This window comes from Chlorocebus sabaeus, chromosome 18 (genome assembly GCF_047675955.1).
Source record: "Chlorocebus sabaeus isolate Y175 chromosome 18, mChlSab1.0.hap1, whole genome shotgun sequence".
NCBI lineage: Eukaryota > Metazoa > Chordata > Mammalia > Primates > Cercopithecidae > Chlorocebus > Chlorocebus sabaeus.
Genome location: NC_132921.1, coordinates 35,728,479 through 35,754,048, shown reverse-complemented (window position 1 = coordinate 35,754,048; position 25,570 = coordinate 35,728,479). Strand labels below are relative to the sequence as shown.

The 25,570-nt window shown below is 39.4% G+C and overlaps 1 protein-coding gene and 1 non-coding gene across 2 annotated transcripts in view; both read right to left on the bottom strand.

Moving 5' to 3' along the window:
• Positions 1–25,570, bottom strand: part of SKOR2 (SKI family transcriptional corepressor 2) — a 47,476-nt gene that overhangs the window by 12,992 nt on the left and 8,914 nt on the right. Inside the window, exons 5-7 of the mRNA XM_007974101.3 lie at positions 13,786–13,851; positions 13,311–13,409; positions 2,446–2,513 (exon numbers count right to left, since the gene is read on the bottom strand). Coding sequence (XP_007972292.1) covers positions 2,446–2,513; positions 13,311–13,409; positions 13,786–13,851 — 233 coding nt within the window. The remainder of the gene's footprint in view (positions 1–2,445; positions 2,514–13,310; positions 13,410–13,785; positions 13,852–25,570) is intronic.
• On the bottom strand, positions 17,287–17,392 carry LOC119618744 (U6 spliceosomal RNA). The gene has a single exon (XR_005235104.1). It is a non-coding gene; the product is annotated as a U6 spliceosomal RNA (small nuclear RNA).

The following is a 25,570-nucleotide window of genomic DNA, read 5'->3' as shown; positions in this document are numbered from 1 at the left end:
TTGTGGTAATAGTATTTGCTTAGTGTAAAATAACATTTGAGGAAACTAGGACCAAGCCAGGGAAATTTGGGAAAGAATTAAGAGGACTGCTACATGAGAGTATCAGAGTTGGGTCAGGGTCATCATGGGTGGTGATTCATTCAACAAATGTTTATAAACAGCTGTTTGATGCTGCACACTGTGATAGGTACTGGAGTCAGCATGAAAACCCTGGGCACTAATGGTAGGGGACACACAAAAAGGGGAAGAAGCAAGAGGGACAAATCATGTCGATTTCTCCAATTTTCATGTTGTTACCCTGGATGTACCTTTGTGTATTTCAGGAATTATACGATACCTACAAGGGCAGGACGGTGGGGGTAGGAAAGTCAAGCTTCTCCCAAATTACTTAATTTGATTCCAGGAATAGTTTACTATCTATAGGAATGTGAATTAACAACATTTGTTTAGATAGATGAAAACATGTGATAAAATATTTTACAATACAGCATAACAAAATGATTTAGTAATACCAGTTTTAATCTTCCATGTACCAAATATCTCAAAAGACATGAGACATTTTTTCTTCTATCAATCCTATGTGCTTATTACATGGAGACAATATAATTTCGTCTTTCACTAAAGAAAACAAATGCCAAAGAAAATTAAGACATTAAGGTTACATAACTGGCCTTGAATAGGGGCACTAAAAGAAATACTGTTTCCTTCTCTAATGCCCATTTTGCTATACTCACCACCACCCCCTGAAATCACAATTTTTTTAATTGCACTTGTGGCAATTTTTTTTCTTTTGTTTTAAGAGTATGAAAACGGGCTGGGTGCAGTGGTTCATGTCTGTAATCCCAGCACTTTAGGAGGCCCAGGTGGGAGGATCATTGGAGGCCAGGAGTTTAAGACCAGCCTGGGCAATACAGAAGACCCTGTCTCTACAAAAAATTAAAGAATTAGTCAGGTGTGGTGGTGCACACCTGCAGTTCCAGCTACTTGGGAGGCTGAAGTGAGAGGATTGCTTGAGTCCAGGAGTTTGAGGCTATAGTGAGCTATGATTATACCACTGCACTCCAGCCTGTGCAGCAGAGTGAGACCCTGTTTCAAAAAAAAAGACACAAACAAACAAACAAAACAAAACCTGAAAGTGATGACCTGTATAAAATAAGGGAGATCCTAAAATTTTATATCCCCCTATATCGAATCTTTTATTTAAGTTTTTCCTTTAAACAGAGAACACAATTCACAGCAAGAAATCACAGCTCTTATTATCAAGGAAACAAAAGCTAAGAATGGGAATTTGTTATTAAATCAATTATGAAAATCCTCTGCTCCCCAGTAAATTTGGGTGCAAACAAAACCAACATGAGAAAAAAATCTTGTTTAAGCAGCATCTTATGTAGTGGTTTTCAGAACTGAGAGTTGTTAACGATCACTTGAGATCAAGGAAAGCCAATTGCTTCAAAAATGACTCTTAGGAGTCGTCACTAACACTGGCATGACTTCTCTGATGAAGAATAGAAACATTAATAACTACCTTTCTGAAATAATCCTGACAAAAGAACGGGATATGGCTCTGCACACAAGATAGGCACATATGCATGGATCCATGCTTAATAGTTGAAAGGTAGCATGGATCAGTACGGAAATGTCAAGCAACCCAAAGTGTAATAATTATGCTGGGAATATCACTAAGGACCAGTAGGTGTTTTTATCCAGGTGATTAAATATATCTTGAATATATTGAGCAGAAATAATTTTCCCCATTGTACTCATGAAAATGAAGAAGCTTGGGAGACTCCTTTAAAAGCCCTAATGAATAATACTAGATGTATCTACATGGGGACAAAGGGCAAAAAATTCAGAAAGCAAACAAAAACCCAAAACAAAACCACTACATTTACTTATCAGACATCTTCCTGGTTTTTGTTCCCATATAAATAGATCTTAGTGAGTGTCCATTTTTAGAAATGATTGGGATAGAGTAATACATTTCATTTGGAAATCATTTGTTTCTTTTCATCATCCTTCAAGTGAATTTAATTGATTAATTGTGCTCATTAATTGTGTTTTATTGGTAGTGGAGGGCCTGGTTCAAGAGTGGGTAGTGAAAGGAGAGGATAGAAGACAGTTGCCCTTCACTGAGCCCTTACTGAGCACTGTGTTTGGGAAGTTTGCATAATGGAAGAAAATGCAGGTACCTTTGGTTTACCCACAGAGATAATTTACACATCTGTCTATTAACACATGGTAGGTAGTTACATTTAGAGGAAACATACTGCCACATCTGTTTATCCTGTGTCTAAGTAAATCTCTTGGTAATTAGCATCTAAGCCAGCTGAGAGGTAAGTGGACCAAAGGATTTCATGCAAAAATGTGAACAGTTTCATACATATTGGGTAGTCTGAAAACAAACCAATCAAATTGAATTTATTTTTAAGTAGAAATGCATCTTACAATTTGTAACTGTTGCACCATTTCTTCTCGGTAGGCTAGTTCCCTTTTCATCTGATCCTGAAAATTATCTGGTAGGAGAGAGAGATAGAGAAAGATTAACTAAAGTGTAAAATCTACTTTTAGTTTAGCTAGTAAAAACATTATTGACAGTCCCAAGGACAGCCCCCCTACTTTTAAGTCTTTTTTCTGTAGGCAAATTATATGCTCATTTGAAGAATGTTTTCAACCCTCTATAATTTAATCAGACTAGACAGTAAATTCTGAGAGTGTGTCTTATATTTTACAGTATCTCATATTCTGTCTAGTATTATCTCTTGCATATGATTACACAGAAACATCCCACACAATCATGTTCTTTATCGTTTGCACACTTGTGCAAATCACAGGTATTGGGAGCTTCCACTCCCCATACTGTCTTCAGAAGTCCAGCACGAGTGAGGAGGGGCAGGCCTTGGATAGAGCTGAGCATAGGAAATGCTGCCCCTCCTGTACATAATACCTTCTGGGTCTGTGAAAAATGCCTGCCTGGCTTCACTGCAGCTCATCTCACTCCTAAGAGAGAATACTTTGGTCTGACTCTCCTGTGCAGCAAACTCACCCTGGGATCAGCTTTATTTTATGGTCCTCCTTTGTCCTGGTGTCTTTCTACAGACATTACCTTAATCTGAGAAGAAAACTTTAAGAGATATTGTCATGCAAAATATTTGTGCTATTCTACATATTGATCATATTTATTGCATTAGGGAAAAAATGACTTCCAAATGCACAGTTTAGTGTTACATCTTCTCCATGTGATCCTTTTAAAAGTGTAGACTTGGCTAACTTTGCCTTTTTCTGCACTGAAGGAGAAATTAGCATGATTTCATATTGAATTTGTGGTTGATAGGGCAGCAGCTTGAGTAAATCAGAAACTTCATCATTATCTTTTCTTCTCCTCTTCTTTTCATTTCCACAGTCAACTAGTTTGTGAGTTCTATGTGTTCTACCTTCATCTTCTCCCCTCTTTGCCATCGTTACCTCCCACATGCAGGCACCTCATCCCTGAATTATTTTCCAACTGACCACCTAGCCTCCAGTCCCTTCCTCTCCAAATACCTTTAATTCCCTGCTTAAAAATCTCCAATGGCTTTCCAACACTTTCAAGATAGTAAACCCTTTACCAATCATGAGACCCTGGGTACTTAGAGATGAAAAGGCTTTGTTCTTTTTATTTTTTTCAACTTCTACCTTTTCATAAGATTTGAATTTCTTATCCAACCCCAAACATGTGTTCTAATTAATTTTTTTAAAAAGACCCAATCCCTACTGTCACCTCTGATTTTAATGTCAAAGTCACCGTAATAGAGGGAAGTATGTGGTGTCATGCAAAGATTGAGAGAGGAGCTGTCATTCATTCCAGGAGCATTAGAGGGAAGAGCTGCTTGAGCAGACACGTGGAGAACAGCATTCTATATAAAGACATGGAAGGAGGAGAGGGGAACTGCATATGGCTCAGCTGGCTGCAGCCAAGGACACAGAGGAAATCCCCTGCACCCCACCAGCCACCAAACCACTCTCCAGTCCCCAACTATGTGTTATACTTGCAGCCTCTGTGCCTTTGCCCCTGCTGTGGTCTTGCCCTTGCAGCAAACAACTGCCTTTTCTTTAAAGTCCAGTCCAAATATTACCTCCTCCAGGAAGTCTTCTCCAATTTTGCAGCCCCTCCTGCCAGAATTATTTACCCTTTTTTTTTTTGTACTTCTCCAGTACCCTGTCCATACCTGTATTAATGCATCCATAATACATGCTATGATTAGTTGTTATCTATCTGTCTCCCTGCTAAACAGTTGAGTTCTTAGAGGGCAGGAAGATACGTTTAGACACTTTAAAAATTTTCAAGGCCTACCACGGTGACTGGCACACAGCAGGGACTAGCTAATAAATGAGGAGTAAAAACACACAGAATTATTCACCAGCAGGTTGAGAGTCTGCCATCTATAGTAACTACCCCACTTTGGAGCCTCAGAACTTTATCTAAAGAAACAAAGGTGTGAAATAATGTGCTTTTAGGTCTTTTCTTGCTCCAGCATGTTAAACTTTGAGGACAGGCCAAGTGTGGTGGCTCAAGCCTATAATCCCAGCCCTTTAGGAGGCCGAGGCAGGAAAATTGCTTGAGCCCAGGAGTTTGAGACCAGCCTGGGAAACATGGAAAAACCCTGTCTCTACGAAAAATACAAAAAATTAGTTGGGCATGGAGGCGCACGCCTGTAGTCCCAGTTACGTAGGAGGCTGAGGTAGAAGAATCACCTGAGCCTGGGAAGTCAAGGCTGCAGTGAGCTGAGATTGCATCACTGCACTCCAGTCTGGGTGACAAAGTGAGACTCTTTCTCAAAAAAAAAAGAAAGAAAAATTTTTTGGTGACAAAATAAATTGATTTGATTGGGCTCCATGCACCCACTTGTCTTTCCTGTGCAGGGGAAGTGAGGGAAAGATTTTGATTTACACCAACAATAATTAGGCATAAGGAACTATGTGAGGAGCTGGCACCCACCTCACCAGGTCAGGATGCTCTAGAGGTGGGTCAAAGGGTGCAGGACAACAGGGGAACTAGCCCTCCACAAACTGCCCTGGTTCCAACACTTGGTCCTGCACTCTGGCCCGAAGGCCTCCAGGAAAATCAGTGTGGTTCCAGACACTGGAGCACATGGCAAGCAGGTCGCTCTCTGTGAAGGAGAAAACTTTCCTCTGAGCCTCTAGGGATCCAAGATGCCTTTGACCAGGGTGGTAAACTAAGATGAATTAGGAAGGAGGGGCTGCCTAAAGCCAACCTGGCTGGAGCACTTACTTCCCTGGGATCATAGAAGATTCTAATTTTAGTGGAGGAAACAGCTAAGGGCAATTCAGAGTGGAATGATGAAAACTAGTCCTAACTTAACTCATGCTCATTTTTCTATGATAGTACACTTAATATAATTCTCTAAGTTAACATGAAAAAAAGAAAAGAAGCCATTAAAGTATTAGAAAAAATGGTAATTTTTTTAAAGATTGGAGTGGGGAAGAGCATAAAAGGCCAAAACCGAAAAGGAAAAGACTGGTTGATTTGATTAGACAGAAATTTAAAACTTTGGTATGCCAATAAATTACAAACAGATTAAACTCCCCAAACATAAAACACCATAGTCAACATTTAAAGGTAATTGATACAAACCAAAAAATACTTGCAACATGTCAAAGAATTAACATTTTAGTATATAGAGGGTTTATACAAATCAATAAGAAAATGAACACATTGACGGAAATATGGGGAGAGAATATAAATGGGCATTCACAAAACACATGAAAGGATGTTAGACACGTGAAAAATGTTCAACATCACCAGCAATGAAAGAAAAGGAAATAATATGAAATACCAAAATTCCCACTTAAGTTAGCAAAGATTAAATGAAAAGATGACACACGCTCTTCCAAAGACGGGAGGAGAAATTAGTCCAAACTTTCTGAAAAGCAACTTGAAATTATATGTTAAGACCTTTAAAAAGTTAATGCCCTGTGACACAGCAACACTTTTAGGAGTTTAACCTAAGGAAATAATAGTGGATATATGCAAAGACTTAGTTACAAGGGTGTCCACCATCTAAAACTTGGGCAAACCTTAATGCCCAATGTAACCGTATATTTATACACTGCTGTGTAGTAATGGAAAGAGGCACATTTTAGCTAAAACAAAAAGGAAGTAAAAAATGTTGTCTATTACATTTCATTTTGTTTTATAAAAGCATTTAATATGCATTTTAAAAGGCTGAAACTCCAAAATATTAAGAGTGGTTATCTCTAGGCGGAAAGATTATGGGTGATTTTTGTTTCCTTTCCTTTTTATTTCTGCATACTTAAAATTTCCACAACAAGGATGTGTATAGCTTTGAGATATGAAGATTGTTAATTGGCAAACATACAAAAATCTAAAATTTTTTCTATGTCCTTTTTCTTTTTTTAATTTGAGACAGCGTCTCACTCTGTCGCCCAGGCTGCAGTGCCATGGCACGATCTCGGCTCGCTGCAACCTCTGCCTCTTGGGTTCAAGAGATTCTCCTGCCTCCGCCTCCCAAGTAGCTGGGGTTACAGGAGTGCACCACCATGCCTGGCTAATTTTTTTGTATTTTTAGTAGAGACGGGGTTTCACTATTTTGGCCAGGCTGCTCTCACACTCCTGACCTCAAGTGATCCACCTGCCTTGGCCTCCCAAAGTGCTGGAATTACAGGATGAGCCATCATGCCTGGCCATATTTTTTCTATGTTCTAAAGGTTGATGAAGACACAATTTAACCGGAGATGGAAAAAATCATTCTCTAATGAGAATCACTTATAACCCAACTATTTTTGGAAAATGATAATATAAAAGGAAGTAGCAAAGAAAAGCACTGAAGTGCAGCATGTCAGCCAACACAATAGCAAGGCTGCACACTGCAAACTCAGACAGCTGGAAAAGCCCAAGGGTTTTCCAAACAGCAATAAAGAGTATCTAGCCTACATTCCTAGAACCGTAAGTAAGAAGACAAACCCGTAGGGTACATCTGGTTCACCTGGAATGTTCTAAGCAAGCAGTGGGCTTTGGGGTTCAATTTGTTTACAACGTCTTCATTTTGTTATCTCTATTTTTAAAGAACCACTGAACCTTTTTTTTTTTTTTTTTGAGAGATGGTGTTGCTGTATCACCCAGGCTTAAGTGCAATGGTGTGACCACAGCTCACTGCAGCCTTGAACTTGGGTTCAAGTGATCCTTCCACCTCTGCCTCTTTAGTAGCTGGGACTACATGTGCATGCCACCATGCTTGGCTAATCTGTGTGTGTGTGTGTGTGTAGAGCCAGGGTCCCAGCATGTTGCCCAGGCTGACCTTGAACTCCTGGGCTCAAGCAATCCTCTTGCCTCGACTTCCCAAAGTGCTGAGATTACAGACCTGAGCCACTGTGCCCAGCCAAAACTTAATTTTTTTTTTCATAGCCATCTCCTACTGAAAGGACCAAAGCTTTTAATCTGTACAGTATTTTGGAATCTGCCCCACTGCCCCCACCCCACACTTCATCTTCTAGAGTATGCTACAAAAAGAAAGAAAAAGGAAGGAAGGAAGGGAACCACTGAACATAAAATAAATTCAATATGGCCACAGGTGAAAAACGCAGACAACCATATTCAGAGAGATGAGATGTAGTTTGTTTTTAATAACAAGGACTCTTAACAGTAATTTGGAAGAGCAATTTTTTTATAAGAATCTAAAATGATGACATTTTAGATAAAATCTAACATTTTTCATAAAGCCCCATTCATTTGTGCTTTCCTGTAATAACCAACTGGCCTTTCCACTCAGTTCTTCTAAGTGCCATGAATTTGTCATTAGATCTGCAAATCTAAGGATTCTACTCATGAGCCCTGGATACTCTCCTTTATATAACAGACTTCAGTGATCCAATTTCATCCTCCATTGTCAGTTTTAATCTCTTCGGGTATGATCCCAACGTTCCTATCAATCATTTATTGAGAGTGTGTTACGTACCCACAACATGCCAGGTGCTGCAGGTGGCAATGGAAGAACATTCTGAGTAGCCCTTCCCTGAATCTATTTACAATGCAAGTGTGGGGAGAGGAGAGTGAAACAGAGGAGAAATCAACACAGAAAACTCATGGTACTAGAAATGAACACAACAGGACTTCAGAAAATGCTGCCAGCTGCAAGAGTGGAAAGGCTTCTTGGATGTGGCAAAACTTTAGCTGTGTCCCAGATAAGGAGGAGGACTTGGATGAGGGGAGGTCCTCTGGACTAGAGGGAGACGGTGTGCAGAGGTCGAAGGAGAGGGGTGAGAGTGGTCTGCCAGGTAACTGGGGCTGAGCCTGGGGAGAAGCAGAAATAAGAGTGGAGAGGTTGCGGCGGTGGAGTGGGGGGCATACAATTATGGCAGGTTTTGAGAGTCAGAGAAGAGTTAACTTAGATATATCATGATAAACAGGGCAAATCATTCTAGCTTCTTGAGGTGAAATTTGGTGCCAAATCTAGAGTTTTAGGAAGACAGGGCTAAGAGCAGTAGGCAGAAAGGGCTGGAGTGGAGAAGGGAGGTGAGGATGCAGGGCACCCTGCTGGTGAGGGCCTTCTCCATTCATTGCCACCTTTAGCAGGTCCCAGGCTCAGGGCTAGGCCCTGGGGTTTTAAGATGGCTAGTGGGAAGAAATCAAAATGAATAAAAACTACAGCAAAAGGATGAATGCTGTAATAAAGGAAGGCATAGGGTGTTAGAGGAAAAGAGAGGAAGAAGAGATACAATTGCTGGGAAAGGTGTACATAACAATGCAGTGGCAAAAATAACTTCTGGATTTACAGCTGCAAAAATGATCAGACCAGTTGTGAGGGGGAAGTTTGGAATGGTGGCATTGGGGGTCACCTTTAATAAGTTACTTCTGTCCAATTGAACATGATATTCATTACAAAACATGTTTGACCAGCCATCCTATTTTCATCTCAAAGTAACTTTGATAACAGTGGAGCCCCTCCTAATCCATTTCCCCAAACACCTACTCCCACTCAATTCCAGCTTCTCCTCTTTCCTTAGTATACCCTTCCTACCTCTCTGTTGTGTCCTACCCAGTTTGTTGATTAAACTTATTGTTTGGTATCAAAACAGTTTCACTGCCTGTTCTACCCTCTATAATGACAGCTCAATAAACCTTTACAAGTTCTGGTTTCTTACATTAGCTGGTTTACTATACAGTCACCACAAGAATGTCAGCATCAAACTTTAAAACTGTATGAAATAGCAACAACTCACATTTCATAATAATTACTATGCATTTGTCACTGTGCTAAGCACTTCATGCCTTTCACTCATTTAATCCTCTCCACAACCCCAGGAGGTAGGTAGCAGTATTGCTATACTGTTGAAAAGAGATCAGGGAACTTGCCCAAGGTTACTCAGCTAGTGAGTAGAGCAGTCAGTATCCACACCTAGAATCATCTCTATGACCTGCCATGCTTCTCTGCCTCTGCTGTAATGGCAAATGCTTGCCATTATAGGAGAAATCTGCTTTCTCCTCCCCAGATTTCCCCAACAGGGCTACGAGTAAGTATTAGTGGAAAACAGCTCTGGAAGCCTCCGTTCCAGCAAGTGCAGAGACTTGCTTGTTTCTCTTCCTCCTCCCAACTGCTGTTCCCCCAGTGTGGAGACTTGTTTTCTTCCTCCACCTCCGTCTTCCTCCCTCTTCCTCCTTTTCTGCCTCTTCCTCCTCCTTCTCCTTTTTCCCTCTGTCCCTTCTTCCTCCTTTTCCTCCTCCTCCTCTACCTGCCCCTCCTTTCTGTTATCTGTATTTGTAACCCCTCCATGCTTAGGATCATTCCTGTGGTCCTCATTAAACCTCAGAACCACGGCAATAAGCCAATTTTTTTTTTTTTTTTTTGAGACTGAGTCTCGCTGTGTTGTCCAGGCTGGAGTGCAGTGGCATGATCTCGGCTCCCTGCAACCTCTGCCTCCCGGGTTCAAGTGATTTTCCTGCTTCAGCCTCCTGGCTAGCTGGGATTACAGAAGCATACCGCCACACCTGGTTAATTTTTTATATTTCTGGTACAGATGGGGTTTCACCATGTTGGCCAGGCTGGTCTCAAACTCCTGACCTCAAGTGATCTGCCTGCCTCAGCCTCCCAAAGTGCTAGGATTACAGGTGTGAGCCACTGTGCCTAGCCAGAAGCCAAATATTTGGACCCAAGTTTAGAAATGCTTTTCTAGAGCTCAGTGCTGTTCCTCTCCTTTTCATCTTTCTGTTTCATAATCACCATCATAACTGCACTTATCCTGTGCCCAGCATGTGCACAGCACTTCACATAGCTCTCTCATTTAGTCCTCTCATTCTTCTACACAACAGGAATTATCTGCCGCATTTTACAGTTCCCAAGGTCATACAACCAGCGAGTAGTAGAGCCTGAAAATGAACTCAGGTCTGGCCAATTTTTGAGCCTAGATTCTTAATCCTCACATACTACAGCTCCTAGCCTAGGTCCACAGTGCTCTAAGTGAACTGGTGTTTAAGTGTGGTGACTGTGAGCATCTGTTCACCTCATAGTAAAAAGCTTTGCACAACTCTCACGAGAATTCCTCTATGCTTCTTTCCGACAAGGCTTCGCAAAGTTCGGTTTTCCCCTTTTCATCTGAGTGAATCTAAATCTGTCTCCTAGCCTCACGGCCCCTCACATTTAGTTAACAAGCACATAATGTGCATTTGCTATTTTCATCGGTGTGAAATTGACTGCCTCTTTGTGGTGTATCTAAACCACGCATTATTTAAACTTGGGCACACACATGCCACTTCCTTGGTCAGTGGAGTATGTTACAGATAAAAAAGAGGAAATTTTTTTGTTACTGTTTAATTGAAGTATTTCATATACGTGGCAATCACAGAGGATACATATTAATGCACATCAAAATGATGAATGAGAGGTCTGAATTGAAACTGGCCAGTACCATCACATTCTAACATTTTGTTTAACAGAAACATGTTGTATTACAGAGCAGTTACTAAGAAAAATATCAATTATTATGGATTACTTAATTCCTTAGAATGAATATGAATTAGCTTTTATTAATGGGATGAATTATGACTACAGAGGTTTCATAGGGAGTTAGAAGGGCATGTTAGGGATTCAACGGGACTTGGACCCACTCTGCTAGATCTAAAAGCAGGGACCTGCAAACTCAACAGTTAGATAAACATCAGCTATTGGAAAAACATATCATTCAATGCCTCTCATTGGGGCAAGGAACTGTGCAGTATTTCTTAAGACACAGTTTCAAAAGTTAGAGAATCCTAGATCCTTTCAAAGCACCTGTTTCTTATGGTTTCAAAGATATTTTAAACGTTTCTCCTTTTCTCAAAGCTATAAGTATCACAATATTCCTAATTATGCTATCAAAAGCTATTGGCCATTCTCCTCCTTTCAATCTCATTCTAAAGCCCTGCAGGCATTCTCTGAATTCAAAACAACTGAAGTACTATGAGCTCCAACCTCCTTTGGAGTATGCAGAGAGGACACACTTTGCAGACCCTCCCATTCCTTGTGGTCAGCGTTCTCTTCCATCATGCAGTTACCTCTACATTTTGAATCCTCACTTTTAAATGTTCTGGTCAAATTCAGTTTGACATGTTAGCAAGAACCTGGTGCTATTCAAAAATGCTACCTAAGTATGTCATTCAGTTGTGCCAATGATTACATTTAGGAAGCCCTAATGAATGAAGACCTTCAGGCTGACATTATTGGAATTATCACAATTATTTAAAAATCTTCCAGGTGCTGATACAGCAATCATCTGGCACAGGAATTGCCAACTTGAGTTTTGTGATTTCTGGGTTAATAACAAGAAGCATGCTGACATTCTAAAAAAGTGCCCTGGAAAAAATTAATTTTAAATATATAATTAGAAAAATAAGTTTGCAGGCCAGGCACAGTGGCTTATGCCTGTAATCCCAGCACTTTGGGAGGCTGAGGCAGGCGGATCACCTGAGGTCAGGAGTTCGACACTAGCCTGACCAATATGGTGAAACCCTACCTCTACTGAAAATACAAAAATTAGCCAGATGTGGTGGTGTGTGCCTGTAGTCCCAGCTACTCGGGAGGCTGAGGCAGGAGAATCGCTTGAACCCAGGCGGCAGAGGTTGCAGTGAGCCGAGATTGTGCCACTGCACTCCAGCCTGGGTGATAGAGCGAGACTCCATCTCAAAAAGAAAGAAAAAAAAGTTTGCATACTATTTTCCAACTTTCCTTTCTCTGGAGAGGGGAAGATGACTAAATCAAACTCCAGAAAGCTTGAAAAACACTACTGTGGTGTATTTGTCCAGATGTGACCCAGACCGGGTCAGGTGAATTTTAAAAATCTGGACACCTACTATAAAGTTTTAGAAAATTCCAAGACTCTGGGAGTAGAACCAACAGTTTTTAGGCTACAATATCTCCTGCCTCTAAGTTTAGAATGGAATTTTAACATTAAATATGGATAGGGAATCTAAAACTACTAAAATTATACCAATTTCATTTAATAAAATAGATTTGTGTACACTGAACTGTTAAAGTTTAGATTTTCATATTTATACATATCTCAAGCATCAGGAATGCTATCCAGAACAATCTGAGAATGAAAGTTAACTTTTTCTTGTTTCCCCTACTTTAGAGGATGTAAATACCTGAGTAGTTCTTTTGTTTTAAAATCTATAATCTAAATCTATCTAAATATTTAAATATATTTACATATTTAATTATATATTTACACACATTTTAAAATATGCACAACATACACATACAGATACACGTATATCCATACATAAATACCAAAAGGTTCTTGTAAGAAATTCTGCCGGGCGCGGTGGCTCAAGCCTGTAATCCCAGCACTTTGGGAGGCCAAGACGGGCGGATCATGAGGTCAGGAGATCAAGACCATCCTGGCTAACACAGTGAAACCCCGTCTCTAAAAAAATACAAAAAACTAGCCGGGTGTGGTGGCAGGCGCCTGTAGTCTCAGCTACTCCGGAGGCTGAGGCAGGAGAATGGCCTAAACCCGGGAGGCAGAGCTTGCAGTGAGCTGAGATCCGGTCACTGCACTCCAGCCTGGGCGACAGAGCGAGACTCTGTCTCAAAAACAAAACAAAACAAAACAAAACAAAACAAAACAAAGAAAGAAATTCTATCTGTGAGTCAATTCAAAGCCTAAATAAAACTAAAATTTATGAATATTTAGGCAGACCATGGGAAGACCGTGTGTGTTTTGCACAATCACTTAACACTTAGAATTACATTCTTAAGCCTAATAATAGAAACGTAATCAATTATCATAAATACAATGAAATAAAAGTGATTTCTTACTGAATACTGGGAAAGACGTGTTTCCTTTTAACACCTGGAATTCTTGTTCCAGTCGTCTCCGTAAATCTATTTGTTCAAATAAAACCTTCTGAAGTTCTTCTAATAAAAAAAAGAAGAGTCATTTTACTAATCTTTACAAATAACTCTCCAGAGAACTGTTATATATGGCAATTTATTATTATAAGACAAAATATTTACCAGTTTAAAAAGTGTTGCATAGACATAGGATAGATTTTGTGCAGAAATCCATGAATATAAATCAATGTAATATATTATTTTAAAGTATTATATTACAGTGTCATGTATTGATTGATACATATGCATTAATCTCAATTATATCCACCCAATGGTCCATTTATTATTCATATGTTGCTTGTCAAGCTAAAAATATGGTGTAGGACAAAAATATCCTCCTATTATCTCCACAGTCATTTAAAACCAAGAGAAGTTCTACAGAATTGAAACTTTCATTTACCTTTCCCCATATTTTCTACATCCTTTTTGAGTGAATGAGGTGAATTAGTTTCTTGTGTGTGTTCACCTTTTAAAAAAGGAGAAAAAATATTATTAGTTTTGAGTAGGCTAGTTCTGTAAGTTTTCCTTTACATTTTCTTTTAGTACCTGCAAAACAGTTTATTTAATATAACCTGAAATTGGAAGTCCTCATAACCAAATGTTGTCCTCATTTACTCACACAAAATCCTCCTGAAACATGGAGGGGAGGTGCAGAAAAGGAGAGCAGAGCCTGCCCGGCCTGTGATGGCAGCTCCAGAAAAGCAGATTCTTGAAGTTATTCCCTCTCCAGCCCACTACTGTTATCCATCCTTTACAAGGAAGGAAATTTCTAGAACGGGCAAAAGAGGAGTCTGGATAGTCAAGATTTCTGGTAGAAATCTGATTGGAGTCCCACTTGCCCTTGAAGGGAGGAAGCTTGATTTGAACAGAAAGGTTCTCAAGACTAGAGGCAGGGGCCCAGCCTTCTTGGGCCATCAAAATTTGGGACACTGAAAAAGAAGTGGGAGGAGGCTTTGAGCTGTGATTGATAAACCTGGAGGGGTTTCCTAATAATTGATAGTTTGTTTAAAAAAAAAAAAAAAAAAAAAACAACTTGGGCGGGGCGCGGTGGCTCACGCCTGTAATCCCAGCACTTTGGGAGGCCGAGGTGGGCAGATCACCTCAGGTCAGGAGTTCAAGACCAGCCTGACCAACATGGAGAAACCCCATCTCTACTAACATACAAAATTAGCCAGGTGTGGCGGTGCATGCCTGTAATCCAGCTACTCAAGAGGCTGAGGCAGAAGAATTGCTTGAACCTGGGAGGCGGAGGTTGCAGTGAGTTGAGATCGTGCCATTGCACTCCAGCCTAGGCAACAAGAGTGAAGCTCTGTCTCAAAAAAGAAAAAAATCAACTTAAGGCTAGGTGCAGTGGCTCATGTCTGTAATTGGGAGGCTGAGGTGGGAGGATTGCTTGAGGCCAGGAGTTCAAGACCAACCTGGGTAACATGGCAAAAACCTTGTCCCTATAAAAATAGAAAAATTAGCTGAATGTGGTAGTGTGTGCCTGCAGTTCCAGCAACTTGGGAGGCTGAGGTGGGAGGAACACTTGAGCCCAGGAAATTGAGGCTGTAGTGAGCTGTGATTGCACTACTGCACTCCAGCCTGGGTGACCCTGTCTCAAAATTTAAAAATAAATAAATAAAATAAAAAGTAAAAAAAATTAAAAATCAACTTAGACAAAATAAGTTAACTTATATTAGTTTGTGAACAGTTACTTGCTTGCTGGTATCTCTTCACTGCTCTTCCTTGACCAAAGAAAACTATATTGTGAATAAAGGTTAGGTCGTTATTCCTATTTAGCTTACGTGCTAACTAGGATGGCAAGTTAAGAAAATGTCTCTATCCACAGTGATGAACTGAGTCTACAAATCCAGTCTAAATAAACCAGAATCCAATCATTCAGGCAATCAGAATTTTTAAAAAATTCAACCTGCTATCCTCAAGACTCACATAATTTAATCAAGCTTTTTATTTCTGTCTGAAGAGGTTTGGTAGAACAAACAAAGGGGCTCTGAGGCTTCATGGATCCCCCTCCCTTTCCCCCCATCCCTCCTGTCTGTCCCCAGAGTTCCTTGCACAGGCCTCAGGCATAGTGCTGTCTCCTTACTCCCCTTCCTCACTCAGTGGGCCATGTGTTACTTGGGGGCAGGGGCTAGGTATGGCCATTGCTTAGCACAGTGCTGAACATACAATAAGCACTCAATAAAGGGTTTGTAGTTGTTTCTGAAAAGGACCCCAAGAGGTTGTAAATTCTAAATTACAGCGTAGGCCAGAATTCATCAAAGATCTCCTTACTATTTAGTTCCCTCAGCAAAAAACAAAATGTAATGGCCCTGGGCACTTGTAGAAGTACAGGGAGATTTCTTTGCCGAGGTAAAACTTTCTGCAAAGAGGGAAACAGAATTTCTCCCTGAAGTGGTGAACTATAACTGTATCACGGACAGACAGGAAAATTTTCAACATGATATTATCAATGGCAATTCAAGTGCATTTTACTTGATGACTGTGGGGAGTTATGTTTGTGTGTGTTTGTGAATGTGTGTGTGTGTGTAGGTAAATACATCTGTGAAAATATATGCAAATATTTCAGAACATATGCACCATTAGGGAAAGGAGCCTAATAATATCCTTGGCATCCCTAAGTTCCTGAGTAGCAAGCATCTTCTCTAATATCCAGATTAAATTTCTACATCCTCATTCTCATCTTGGACATGACCTCTCTATAGGTTCAGATGTACTCTTGAACCTTGATACCTTGGCTTTCTTCTCCATATAAAAAGAAAATAGAGAGGAAATATCTGTGAAGCATTTTAAATATAGACCTCAATGCAATTCCTAGAAAAACACTATTATCTAAAACAAGAGTAACATGAAGGTTGATAACAAATCATTAATGTGTAAACTAAGAAAAACAATATTTTGAAATGAAGATACATGCATATTATGTGCAGTCTCAGTTAACCACTTAAAGGTGTATTTCAAAAATACTGGCATACAATATTGACTCTGAACAAGAGAAGAAAGAGGCATGTATGTATCTCTGTGTTTATCTGCAGGGCATAATGACACTACTATTCTACAACTTTCTCAACCACTCAAAGCATGATTTAAATGAGATCTTTATTCCTGAATAGGCAATTCTAGAAACCATAGTCTTATCAAATTATAGACCAGATTCCTTTTGACTCTTTAGTATATTTTGTGGACTGTTTATCTTATATTATGTTTCAGTTAGATAGCTGAATTTAAAAATTAAAATGTGATATGTAAAATGCATTTCTTTCCTATTTCATAATTAGTAGCTTTACATTGGTATGAAACCACTAAACAAGCAGCTAGTAAATGGAGACCATATTAACCACAGGCAAATCTACTGATGATGTTAATAAAAAGCTTGTCTTTTCATCAGCTTTGTAGAGGTTTTATTAACACTTTGCATCGGCATCTATTTCAAACAGATATTTTGCTGCATCTTCTGGGTAAAATCTGCCAAGTTTGAACTTAGAGGATTCGAATGCCTCACTTACAAAGGGTTTTTAAAATGGCTAAATGTTAGGTAAATAAGAAGCACAGAAGCTTCTTCTGCCTTTTGTGTATCTTTTACTGGACTGTTGCCTTTCGTATATTACTAATCTGTGAAAACCAGATTGTTAATGGTGGTTAAAAATGACCTCTGGGAGCCTGGATAGATTTGTTCACTATTGCTGCTAATGGTTTCCATCTGGTTAAAAAAAAAAAGGCAGTCTAATACTAGATTAAATAAACGTGATTTAGTTGACAGTGAGCTCCCAATTTTTATAAAAATTCCATCAGGTTGGCTACATTTTACTTTCTCAGAATTAATGAATGGGTTTGGAAACATCCCTAAATTAAAGTGCTTACTTTTTTATCCCCTATATTCCTCTCACTCCTTTTGTTTTTAAATATGGACTGCTTCAGAAATTTGTTGTCATCCTTGCACAGGGGCCATGCTAATCTTCTCTGTATTGTTCCAATTTCAGTATATGTGCTGCCAAAGTGAGTACTGGATTCCTCTTTTAAGAATGGGGTTGGTGAGCTGGATGTGGTGGCTCATGTCTATAATCCCAGCACTATGGGAGGCTGAGGCGGGTGGATCACCTAATGTCAGGAGTCAAGACCAGCCTGGCCAACGTGGTGAAACCCCTTCTCTACTAAAAATACAAACACTAACCGGGCATGGTGGTGGGCGCCTGTATTCTCAGCTACTTGGGAGGCTGAGGCAGGAGAATCTCTTGAACCCAAGAGGCAGAGATTGCAGTGAACCGAGATCATGCCACTGCATTCTAGCTTGGGTGACAGAGCAAGACTCCATCTCAGGAAAAAAAAAGGGGGAGGGAGGGGCGGTGGTTGGGGGAAGCATAGCGATTCTAACAGTGTAGAGTTCTAGGAGAGAAAATTATACACGGAAGAAGCGTGTTTCTTGGAAGCCTGGCCTCAAACATGTCTAAGACTATAGAAAAAAACTGGTTTGAAGTTGGAGAGTAATGGGTAACTAGGGCATAAAATGTCTCCTGTGGATGGAAGTGACTAAAAGCTGCTGCTAAAGGCCCGGGGCTATGGCTCACACCTGTAATCCCAGCACTCTGGGAGGCCGAGGGAGAGTGCTTGAACCCAGGAGTTTGAGACCAGCCTGCACAACATGGCGAAACTCTGTCTCTATACAAAAGACAAAAATTAGCTGGGCATAGTAGTGCACTCTTATAATTCCGGTTACTCTGAGTGGGAAGATCACTTGAGCCCTGTAGGTCAAGACTGAGGTGAGTCATGACTGCACCACTGGCCAGGGCATTCCAGCCTGGGTGATAGAGTGAGACCCTGACTTAAATATAAAAAAGAAGAAGAAAAGAAAAAGCTGCTGCTTAGGAAGGTGTCTACACGAGGACTTTCCAAGTGCACATTTGCAGGACCAGTTCATTGTGACCTGCATGGTTTCTGAGAATCCTGCTCACCCAGGAGGGTGGGGGCAGCATCATGCCATATCAGGGAAACTACATCACTGCTGAGCGCAGCTGGAGACCAGAGAGCCTGGAATGTCAGGAGCCTGCTTTCCTGGTCTCTCCAAGGTCCTCCAACAGCAGTGGTTCCATGTTCCAGGTGAATGTTCCAACCCACTCTTGGTTCTGCCCTCACATGTTATTAGAAACTGGAAGTACGAGAAAGGTGGGTGTGAGAAGTAAAATGCTGAAGCAGATGTAAGCAGTAAATAGCAAATGAGGAGGAGATGGAGTATATGAACAACACAAACAAGCAAAAAAAAAAAAAAAAAAAATCAGCAAGAACAACAAAAAACAGCCAACAGATTCAATAGCATTAGCTTTCAAGGCACTAGAATAATTACTTTCTGTTAAATATCATGGCAGGCCTCTGCTCAAGAACCTGCAATGGCTCCCTATGGTCTCCATTAAAGACTCCACTCTAAAGTTCTCCCCGCAAAGTCTCTAGGTTCTTCCATAATCTTGTTCAACCTGCTGAGCTGCTGAGCCATCCTGTCTCCATTTTTTTTTTTTTTTTTTTTTTTTTGAGACAAGGTCTTGCTCTGCCACCCAGGCTGGAGTGCACTCACACAATCCAGGCTCAGGCTCACTGCAGTCTCGACCTCCTGGGCTCAGGTGATCCTCTCACCTCAGCCTCCCAGGTATCTGGGACTACAGGTGCACACCATCATGTCTGGCTACTTTTTTCCTGTATTTTTTTGTAGAGACGGGGTTTCGCCATGTTGCCCAGGCTGGTCTTGAACCCCTGAGCTCATGTGATCCATCCATCTCGCCCTCCCAAAATGCTGGAATTACAGGCCTGAGCCACTGTACCTGGCCCATCCTGTCTTTATTGCCTAACAGGCATTTATTTTTCACATCTGCTGCTTACATCTGCCTTACGTCATTTCTCCGTCCTAAGGTGCCCTCTCCTCTCTTCCTTGTGCAACCAAAATCAGAATGCCATCCAAGTCTTCTCTTGTTAAGGATTGAATGCCTGTGTCCCCCTTATCCCCCAAATTCACATATTTAAATCCTAACCCCCAAGGTGATGGTATTAGAGGGTGGGGGGGAGGCTTTGGGATGTGATTAGGTCACGAGGGCAGAGCACTCATGAATGGGATTAGTGCCCTTATAAAAGCAACCCCAGAGACCTCCCTTGCTACTTTTCCACAATGTGAGGACACAGCAAGAAAATAGCCATTTATGAACCAGAAAGAGAGCTCCCTCATCAATCACTGAATCTGCCAGTGCCTTGATCTTGGACTTCCCAGCATCTAGAACTGAGAAAAACAGAAGCTGTTTAAGCCATCCAGTTGATGGTATTTCTTTTCTTTTTTTTTTTAATAGCAACCTGGCCAGCCTAAGACGTTTTTCTTCCATAAGGCTTTTTCAACTTCTACAAATCTTACTGATTCATCCTTTCCTTGGCTGAACTTATGAGTGTTTATTGCCTTTATTCTGCCCCTTTGTACCTGATGTTCTAGGTCTTCCTAGAAGTCTTCCTAGTCTGGTCTTCCTCAGCTAGAAAATATACTTTCTGAGGGCAGAGAGATCCTACCCTACAGGTAATCTCCATCACTACTACCTTAGGAAGGGGTACAAATATATTCCACGAATACTTGTACTTTTTAATCCATTCTGTTTTGTAAGAGAAATACTAACTAACGTTATTCTAAATCCTTAGTTGTCATGAAGGGTTTTAAAGCACTAACTTGTTCCTATATGTGAAAAGCACATTTAATCCATTTGCATATTCTGACTAAATTAGGCTAACTATATATTCAGTTTACTGGGGAAATTTGTGATGCTCCAGTAGAAAATAAGTTTTGTTCTCATCTAACATTTTGAAAATTTCTTTAAGGAACAAACAAAACTACAGCACTAAATTTTACCATGACCTAAAAATATTAATAAACATATATGTCTTCTGTGGTCTCCAACAGCAAAAATACTGTACATTTTTAGAGTTCATTTAACTATAAGAGCCGAATGAATGGTCAGGTGACCTGTTCTGTTGGTGGACATGAGAGAGGAGAAGCTGATTAAACAGTTATCACTCTTCTCAAGCTGAACTCTGAATTCAATAAGTAAGAGCATTTAAATGTTGTGTCCTGCACACATATAGAGTATACCATGTATATGGGGTACAATATGAAACTTTTGCCATTTGAATAAAGAGTAAAAAATGTGGCATTCACCCATCCCTTCTATGGAAATACATTCTTTCACCTCCCCACTATTTTCTTTCTTTCTTTCTTTTTTGAGACAAGGTCTTGCTCTGTTGCCCAGGCTGGAGCGCAGTGATATGAACATGGCTTACTGCAGCCTGTCCTTCTGGGCTCACGTGATCCTCCCACCTCGGCCTCCAGAGTAGCTGTGCCACTATACCAGGTTAATTTTTAAAAATTTTTTGTAGGTCTCCCTATGTTGCCCAGTCTGGTCTCGAACTCCTGGGCTCAGGGAATCCTCCTGCTTCATTCTTCCAAAGTGCTGGGATTACAAGCATGAGCCACTGCACCAGGCTGCCCCGAGTCTTTTCATCCCTACTTGGTTTCCTACTCCTTGTCTTGCCTGTCTCCCTTTTAAATTCTCCCTTGAGCCAGCAACCAGTGCTTAGAAGCATGGCCCCAGCCAGCAGCCCCAGGGACTAAGCAGTTGCTTATCACTGAAACGGCCTCTACATCCTTCCAGTACTATTGTTGACACTTGATGAAAAATACTTGGAGGTTTTTTTTTGTTTTTTTTTTTTGTTTTTTGTTTTTTTTTTTTTAAATAGAAGGAAAATGTCTGTCCACAGAGGGAGTCTGCAGAAAAAAAGAAAGTGTGTTATTTAATTGAACACTCACAGGTAAATTTAGTAAATAAATTTTTTTCTTTCTTTCTTTCTTTCTTTCTTTCTTTCTTTCTTTCTTTCTTTCTTTCTTTCTTTCTTTCTTTTCTTTCTTTCTTTTCTTTCTTTCTTTCTTTTCTTTCTTTCTTTCTTTTGAGAGGGAGTCTCGCTTTGTCACACAGGCTGGAATGCAGTGGTGCAGTCTTGGCTCACTGTAACCTTTGTCTCCCAGATTCAAGTGATTCTCCTGCCTCAGCCTCCGGAGTAGCTGGGATTACATGAGGCCACCACCACACCCAGCTAATTTTTGTATTTTTAGTAGAGACACGGTTTTACCACGTTGGGCAGGCTTGTCTTGAACTCCTGACTTCAGGCAATCCACCTGCCTCGGCCTCCCAAAGTGCAGGGATTACAGGCATGAGCTACTGCACCCGGCCAATTTAGTAAATAAAATTATTTTGATTTAAGGCTGTGTCTGTACATGAGATACACATGCACTCTAACATCTGGATGAAGAAAGGTATAATTTCGGTCAATAGTCCAGATGTTTCCATAGTTTGTGCAGAATCATGTGCTAGCAGTGTCTGTGTTCTGCTGCAGGGGAACACACCCTAGAAGAGAAGGCATCTCCTGCATATGCAAAGCTGCAAACAATCTTCGCATGCTGCTCCCAATGCACCTTCTTGCCCTTTCAGCCTGGGCTGAAGCTCTGTCCTCCTGCTGCTCAACAGCAGGCACAGGGCCTGGCCACTGTTGAACAGAAGCTGCAAATACGCATGTTTAACTCCCAAATAAACTCTGAATTTTAAAATTGATCTTAGTCTTATAATCTGCTTCTAAGTGAGATTTTCTGGATTTTTTATTTTCTCTATCTCTGACACTCTATCTTAGAGGTATAATTTGGATAGGGTCAAAATTAATCTACAGTTAGTATAATAGTACATTTAAGAATAACCAAAATATAGCACAACATATGGCATAGAGAGGTTTTTAAAAACACTTTGCATTAAGGCATTAAAGAATCAATTATATAAAAAGCAAGGTTAAATAATTTTCTCCTCTGTCAGTGGGATATAGACTTCTAATTTCTTGCTGTTAAATTCTACACTGAATGACTTCCCCTGTGACGTTTGGCACTTCAGTGAGGTCACAGAACAGAAAAGAAAAAAAAAATCAATACCACTGGAGAGCGTATGCTACAAAATGAACTAACTAAATATTAACTCCATTAGTGAAAAAATAAAAAGGAGCAAGTGCAAGATTAACTAATACCAGTGGGATTATAGTAAACTAAGAGTTATGGCAAACTTTACAATTCATGATCAAAATTTATTGCAAGGTGCATACACATTGCATCTTGAATCAGTAAACAAATATCTGAAATAAAGAAATTATTTAATTTCGAATCCATGTATTGAAAGACTTCAAAATACATTATACATAACTAAATGTTGCTAGTTAAAACTGGAGGTGGGAGGTTTTATCAAATTTTATAGGTAGATTAACTGAGGCACAAAATAGTTTAAGGGTTTACCTAATGTCACCTAGTAAGATAATTAAAACTCAGATCTACTAGTTCATACTTTAAAGAATATTTTTCCTTTTTTTTTTTTTTTTTAAATCACAAGCATGTTCGAAAATAGAATGGAATAATGAATCAGAGTGCTTCATCCGCTATATATTCATGAGAAGTGTAATTGCTTCTTACTATTCTCAGAAATCTGTCCATAGCATATTAAGTACACTAGAGAATCATACCAGTGAAAATTAAATTGATTTTAAAACTTCTATACATATAAAAAGATACAGTCGCACTCGCACTGCAATGGCACCGGCGTTTCTCCAGTGAAGGGGATTGAAAAGTGGGGATGACTCCACTTTACCTGATTTCCTTGACCTGCAATAGCTTTGAGCTGTCTTACCAGCTTACCCCACTGCATTCAATTTCAAATCACTTAACTTCACTAAAGTTATTCAAAACGGATATGCAAAACCTTACTCTGGGATTGCAAGTGGAAATACTGTCATTTATATTTTTGAGTAGGTAATATTTTGACCAAACTACCATTCCTCTTATCTATCTGACTTGGGTGTAATTTTAAAGAATCTAGAGATAAAAGTTCTCCTGGCTTTTGGGTAATTTTGGCTGCTTAAGAACTTCATGTTTGGTCCCTCTAAGCATACAGAATTATATCTGCTGTATGTAAGGTTAATGACCATTAACAGGGAGGTTTTTAAAAAATCGTTTAAAAATGTAATCTCTTTGAAATTGCTGAAAAGTGATAGTTACTGATAAGGCTGAAAGATTAAAGAAAGGCTAAACTTAATTAAAATGATGAACTAAAAGATCAACTGGAACAAAGTATTGTTGCTAAACTGAATTTTTTTTAGGGATCAATTAAATACAGGTCTATATCTTTGTTCAGAGAAAGGTCATAGAGATTTTCTGATTAAAGATATTTATGGTTGCCACGGGAGTGAAAAATTCCTATAAAAATCAAAAATTGCATACTGACTTATCAGGTGGTTTGAAAAGACATTTCGTTCTTTTTTTGTTATAGCTATATAAGCATAGAACTAAAATATTGATATTTTCCAATAATAATGGTTGAATTAAATATTGGCTAAAGGGACACAGGGTTATATAAATCTTATCAGATTTTTTTTTTGTGTAGACTACTATCATAGTACTCATACTGCTTTCTTAGGTAATCTGTCTCCTCCTCTTGATTGGAAGCAATGTGAGGGCAGGGACTGGTGTTGATTTCTATTTCTGAATTCCCAGAGTCTAGGAAAGTACTTAGCACACAGTAGGCATTCAAAGATATTTGTGGAGTAAATAAGTAAATGAACAAATGAATGCTATCATGTAGATAACGGCTGTTACATGGGGGAAAATATCTTCATTAATGAGTAAAGAATACTGGATAAAACATTTGGCTGCTACCACTCCAAAGCAGCTAATCACAAGCGCTCATAATCTCTTTGGCTCATCTGAATTTCTGACACTTTGCCAAATAAATGGATAAATGGATTCTCGGAATCTGACCACAAGTAAATACATTAATACCAAAACATAGGTCACTTGGGCCCCCAGTCTGGGATTTTCCCAAATGTGTATTTCAATCTGAAGACCATAAGCTAATATTTTCTAAAAGCAATGGCAGCTGAAGGTGCACCAAGTTAAGTCCCACAACAATCCAAACCCTTTAAACACTTCTTGGTGTTTAAAACATTTCCACATGCTAAGCCAAAAACCCCATAAGGATGAAGTTCTTGTGACCCAAGATTTCAAGGTAAAGTTAACAAAATATAGCCTTCACCTGAAATCTGCTTATTTTGATAATATATTTTTATCCCTTCCATGTTTCACCTGTCTCCCATTCAATACAAGATAATAAGATTGTATAACCTCCTACTACATACTTCCCGGAATAAAGTGAGAATGAAACTGTGATATAGAAAAATCAATGTGGAACAAGTTTCTCTGGGAATCTGTATCAAATTAATTATTGTGAGGTAGGGACTAGCAATATATCAATAGTATCACTAGGTGTTATTACCAATATAACTATTGACTGCACTGCCCTGAGCTCTAGGCACTGTGGAATTATGAGAACACCGATCCTGACTGTACTTTTACTTACTTCCTTTTAGCATTTATATTTCCATCTTAATATCAAACAACAGTAGATTCCATGGTTTTTATCTGCTTGGCTATCATTCTTGAGGTTCCGATGGCTTGTTAGGGTTTACTAGACTCAATAAGCATGCGGAAAACAAACCCCTCTTAAAGCCAGAAATTTGTTGTCAAATTCCATCCAAATCAGAGGAAGATGAAAGAGAGAAAATCAGTTTTTAACAAATATATAGAGACTATTAATAGACATAAAATGAAGAGAATACAGCTCTGTGAAGGAATTAGTTTGTTCAAATATATTTATTAATAGATTGCTTACAGGTACGGGTATGCATGGTTGTTGAAGCGTTAACTGAAAACTTCTTTAAAAAATTATGAATGCTAGCTGTTAAATGCAGTGTAGGAAATTAAAGTTCCTAAAAGTAAATTTCAAACTGAAATTTGGATTTTCTCAATTTATAGAAACTATTTTAAACATCAAATTTCCCATAATTTTGTACGAATCATTGTTACCTCTTGAAAAGCTATTGCACATGTTCCATCTTTTATAGCATATTTACAAAATTTAAATTTTTTCTACAAGAATTTGTACCCAAATAGAGTTCAGCAGAAGTAGACTTATGAAGATGGATGTTTATCTAATAGATAAATGAAGTTCGGGGTCTGGAGTAAAGTTTGATGTCTGTCTAAATGTGTTATTTTGTGTTAAATACATGTATATGATAATTTGAACTTT